Consider the following 5,000-nt stretch of genomic DNA (forward strand, 5'->3'; position numbering starts at 1 on the left):
TGAGACTGGGGGAGCATACTGGTGAGACTGGGGGAGCATACTGGTGAGACTGGGGGAGCATACTGGTGAGACTGGGGAATAATGAGGAGCATGCTGGTGAGACTGGGGGATAATGAGGAGCATACTGGTGAGACTGGGGGAGCATACTGGTGAGACTGGGTAATAATGAGGAGCATACTGGTGAGACTGGGGGAGCATACCGGTGAGACTGGGGAATAATGAGGAGCATACTGGTGAGACTGGGGGAGCATACTGGTGAGACGGGGAGCATACTGGTGAGACTGGGGGAGAATACTAGTGAGACTGGGAGACCATACTGGTCAGACTGAGGGAGCATACTGGTGAGACTGGGGGAGCATACTGGTGAGACAGGGGGAGCATACTGGTGAGACTGGGGGAGCATACTGGTGAGACTGGGGGAGCATACTGGTGAGACTGGGGGAGCATACTGGTGAGACTGGGGAATAATGAGGAGCATGCTGGTGAGACTGGGGGATAATGAGGAGCATACTGGTGAGACTGGGGGAGCATACTGGTGAGACTGGGGAATAATGAGGAGCATACTGGTGAGACTGGGGGAGCATACTGGTGAGACGGGGAGCATACTGGTGAGACTGGGGGAGAATACTGGTGAGACTGGGAGACCATACTGGTGAGACTGGGGGAGCATACTGGTGAGACAGGGGGAGCATACTGGTGAGACTGGGGGATAATGAGGAGCATACTGGTGAGACTGGGGGATAATGAGGAGCATACTGGTGAGACTGGGGGAGCATACTGGTGAGACGGGAATAATGAGGAGCATACTGGTGAGACTGGGGGAGCATACTGGTGAGACGGGGAGCATACTGGTGAGACTGGGGGAGAATAATGGTGAGACTGGGAGACCATACTGGTCAGACTGAGGGAGCATACTGGTGAGACTGGGGGAGCATACTGGTGAGACAGGGGGAGCATACTGGTGAGACTGGGGGAGCATACTGGTGAGACTGGGGGAGTATACTGGTGAGACTGGGGGAGCATACTGGTGAGACTGGGGAATAATGAGGAGCATGCTGGTGAGACTGGGGGATAATGAGGAGCATACTGGTGAGACTGGGGGAGCATACTGGTGAGACTGGGGAATAATGAGGAGCATACTGGTGAGACTGGGGGAGCATACTGGTGAGACGGGGAGCATACTGGTGAGACTGGGGGAGAATACTGGTGAGACTGGGAGACCATACTGGTGAGACTGGGGGAGCATACTGGTGAGACTGGGGGAGCATACTGGTGAGACAGGGGGAGCATACTGGTGAGACTGGGGGATAATGAGGAGCATACTGGTGAGACTGGGGGATAATGAGGAGCATACTGGTGAGACTGGGGGAGCATACTGGTGAGACGGGAATAATGAGGAGCATACTGGTGAGACTGGGGGAGCATACTGGTGAGACGGGGAGCATACTGGTGAGACTGGGGGAGAATAATGGTGAGACTGGGAGACCATACTGGTCAGACTGAGGGAGCATACTGGTGAGACTGGGGGAGCATACTGGTGAGACAGGGGGAGCATACTGGTGAGACTGGGGGAGAATACTGGTGAGACTGGGAGACCATACTGGTGAGACTGAGGGAGCATACTGGTGAGACTAGGGGAGCATACTGGTGAGACTGGGGGAGCATACTGGTGAGACTGGGTAATAATGAGGAGCAATCTGGTGAGACGGGGAGAATACTGGTGAGACTGGGGGAGCATACTGGTGAGACTGGGGAATAACAAGGAGCATACTGGTGAGACTGGGGAATAATGAGGAGCATACTGGTGAGACTGGGGGAGCATACTGGTGAGACTGGGAGACCATACTGGTGAGACTGAGGGAGCATACTGGTGAGACTGGGGGAGCATACTGGTGAGACTGGAGGATAATTAGGAGCATACTGCTGAGACTGGGGGATAATGAGGAGCATACTGGTGAGACTGGGGGATAATGAGGAGCATACTGGTGAGACTGGGGGATAATGAGGAGCACACTGGTGAGACTGGGGAATAATGAGGAGCACACTGGTGAGACTGGGCGATAATGAGGAGTATACTGGTGAGACTGGGGGATAATGAGGAGCACACTGGTGAGACTGGGGAATAATGAGGAGCACACTGGTGAGACTGGAGGATAATAAGGAGCATACTGGTGAGACTGGGGAATAATGAGGAGCACACTGGTGAGACTGGGGGATAATGAGGAGCATACTGGTGACACGGGGATTACAAGGAGCATACTGGTGAGACTGGGGGATAACGAGGAGCATACTGGTGAGACTGGGGGATAATGAGGAGCATATTGGTGAGACTGGGGAATAATGAGGAGCACACTGGTGAGACTGGGGGATAATGAGGAGCATACTGGTGACACTGGGGATAACGAGGAGCATACTGGTGAGACTGGGGGATAATGAGGAGCATACTGGTGAGACTGGGGGAGTATACTGGTGAGACTGGGGGATAATGAGGAGTATACTGGTGAGACTGGGGGATAATGAGGAGCATACTGGTGAGACTGGGGGATAATGAGGAGCATACTGGTGAGACTGGGGAATAACGAGGAGCATACTGGTGAGACTGGGGGATAACGAGGAGCATACTGGTGAGACTGGGGGATAATGAGGAGGAGACCGGTGAGACTGGGAGGAGCATACTGGTGAGACTGGGGGATAATGAGGAGCATACCGGTGAGACTGGGAGGAGCATACTGGTGAGACTGGAGGATAATGAGGAGCATACCGGTGAGACTGGGAGGAGCATACTGGTGAGACTGGGGGATAATGAGGAGCATACCGGTGAGACTGGGAGGAGCATACTGATGAGACTGGAGGATAATGAGGAGCATACCGGTGAGACTGGGAGGAGCATACTGGTGAGACTGGGGGATAATGAGGAGCATACCGGTGAGACTGGGAGGAGCATACTGGTGAGACTGGGGGATAATGAGGAGCATACCGGTGAGACTGGGAGGAGCATACTGGTGTGATGGGAATAATGAGGACCATACTGGTGAATAATGAGGAGCATACTGGTGAGACTGGGGAATAATGAGGAGCATACTGGTGAGACTGGGAAATAATGAGGAGTAAACTGGTGAGACTGGGGAATAATGAGGAGCATACTGGTGAGACTGGGGAATAATGAGGAGTATACTGGTGAGACTGGAGGATAATGAGGAGCATACTGGTGAGACTGGGGGATAATGAGGAGTATACTGGTGAGACTGGAGGATGATGAGGAGCATACTGGTGAGACTGGGGGATAATGAGGAGTATACTGGTGAGACTGGAGGATAAGGAGGAGCATACTGGTGAGACTGGGGGATAATGAGGAGTATACTGGTGAGACTGGGGGATAAATAGGAGCACACTGGTGAGACTGGGGGATAATGAGGAGCATACTGGTGAGACTGGGGGATAATGAGGAGCATACTGGTGAGACTGGGGGATAATGAGGAGTATACTGGTGAGACTGGGGGAGGATACTGGTGAGACTGGGGGATAATGAGGAGTATACTGGTGAGACTGGGGGATAATGAGGAGCACACTGGTGAGACTGGGGGATAATGAGGAGCATACTGGTGAGACTGGGGGATAATGAGCAGTATACTGGTGAGACTGGGGGATAATGAGGAGTATACTGGTGAGACTGGGGGATAATGAGGAGCACACTGGTGAGACTGGGAGGAGCATACTGGTGTGATGGGAATAATGAGGACCATACTGGTGAATAATGAGGAGCATACTGGTGAGACTGGGGAATAATGAGGAGCATACTGGTGAGACTGGGGAATAATGAGGAGTATACTGGTGAGACTGGGGAATAATGAGGAGCATACTGGTGAGACTGGAGGATAATGAAGAGCATACTGGTGAGACTGGAGGATAATGAGGAGCATACTGGTGAGACTGGGGGATAATGAGGAGTATACTAGTGAGACTGGGGGATAATGAGGAGCATACTGGTGAGACTGGGGGATAATGAGGAGTATACTGGTGAGACTGGAGGATGATGAGGAGCATACTGGTGAGACTGGGGGATAATGAGGAGTATACTGGTGAGACTGGAGGATAATGAGGAGCATACTGGTGAGACTGGGGGATAATGAGGAGTATACTGGTGAGACTGGGGGATAAATAGGAGCACACTGGTGAGACTGGGGGATAATGAGGAGCATACTGGTGAGACTGGGGGATAATGAGGAGCATACTGGTGAGACTGGGGGATAATGAGGAGTATACTGGTGAGACTGGGGGATAATGAGGAGCATACTGGTGAGACTGGGGGATAATGAGGAGTATACTGGTGAGACTGGGGGAGTATACTGGTGAGACTGGGGGATAATGAGGAGTATACTGGTGAGACTGGGGGATAATGAGGAGTATACTGGTGAGACTGGGGGAGGATACTGGTGAGACTGGGGGATAATGAGGAGTATACTGGTGAGACTGGGGGATAATGAGGAGCACACTGGTGAGACTGGGGGATAATGAGGAGCATACTGGTGAGACTGGGGGATAATGAGCAGTATACTGGTGAGACTGGGGGATAATGAGGAGTATACTGGTGAGACTGGGGGATAATGAGGAGCACACTGGTGAGACTGGGAGGAGCATACTGGTGTGATGGGAATAATGAGGACCATACTGGTGAATAATGAGGAGCATACTGGTGAGACTGGGGAATAATGAGGAGCATACTGGTGAGACTGGGGAATAATGAGGAGTATACTGGTGGGACTGGGGAATAATGAGGAGCATACTGGTGAGACTGGAGGATAATGAAGAGCATACTGGTGAGACTGGAGGATAATGAGGAGCATACTGGTGAGACTGGGGGATAATGAGGAGTATACTAGTGAGACTGGGGGATAATGAGGAGCATACTGGTGAGACTGGGGGATAATGAGGAGTATACTGGTGAGACTGGAGGATGATGAGGAGCATACTGGTGAGACTGGGGGATAATGAGGAGTATA

The 5,000-nt window shown here is 52.2% G+C and overlaps 1 protein-coding gene across 1 annotated transcript in view; it reads left to right on the top strand.

Annotated features, from left to right (window-relative positions):
* Window positions 1–4,802: 4,802 nt before the first annotated feature.
* LOC130076539 (ral guanine nucleotide dissociation stimulator-like) overlaps window positions 4,803–5,000 on the top strand; it is a 5,581-nt gene continuing 5,383 nt past the window's right edge. Inside the window, exon 1 of the mRNA XM_056241656.1 lies at window positions 4,803–4,817. Coding sequence (XP_056097631.1) covers window positions 4,803–4,817 — 15 coding nt within the window. The remainder of the gene's footprint in view (window positions 4,818–5,000) is intronic.

The sequence above is a fragment of the Rhinichthys klamathensis genome, unplaced genomic scaffold (assembly GCF_029890125.1).
Source record: "Rhinichthys klamathensis goyatoka isolate OS25496 unplaced genomic scaffold, OSU_Roscu_1.1 h1tg000659l_1, whole genome shotgun sequence".
Lineage (NCBI taxonomy): Eukaryota > Metazoa > Chordata > Actinopteri > Cypriniformes > Leuciscidae > Rhinichthys > Rhinichthys klamathensis.